The sequence below is a fragment of the Eurypyga helias genome, unplaced genomic scaffold (genome assembly GCF_000690775.1).
Source record: "Eurypyga helias isolate BGI_N326 unplaced genomic scaffold, ASM69077v1 scaffold24145, whole genome shotgun sequence".
In the NCBI taxonomy this organism is placed as follows: Eukaryota; Metazoa; Chordata; class Aves; order Eurypygiformes; family Eurypygidae; genus Eurypyga; species Eurypyga helias.
Genome location: NW_010253970.1, coordinates 9,625 through 9,847, shown reverse-complemented (window position 1 = coordinate 9,847; position 223 = coordinate 9,625). Strand labels below are relative to the sequence as shown.

Below are 223 nucleotides of genomic sequence, written 5' to 3'. Positions count from 1 at the left end.
GCTGGCACCAGGATGGGGGGCAGAGTGTAGCCACCTGTCCTCATGCCCCAGAGAGCTGGGGCTCCGCTCACCTCTCACGATCAGGCGGTAGAAGGCACTCCACAGAGGGCTGTCCCCCATGAACGTGGCGCTGTAGACCCCGTTTTCGCTCACACTGACGTTGGGCAGCGTCAAGGTGACGAGGTCACCCCTCACCTCGCGCCGGTCCGTGGTCTGGTAGTAG

At 64.1% G+C, this 223-nt stretch overlaps 1 protein-coding gene across 1 annotated transcript in view; it reads right to left on the bottom strand.

Annotated features, from left to right (window-relative positions):
* Window positions 1-223, bottom strand: part of TIE1 (tyrosine kinase with immunoglobulin-like and EGF-like domains 1) — a gene marked incomplete at its 5' end in the record, with an annotated part of 13,416 nt that overhangs the window by 7,499 nt on the left and 5,694 nt on the right. Inside the window, 1 exon segment of the mRNA XM_010152844.1 lies at window positions 8-223. Within this exon segment, the coding sequence (XP_010151146.1) occupies window positions 8-223 (216 nt within the window).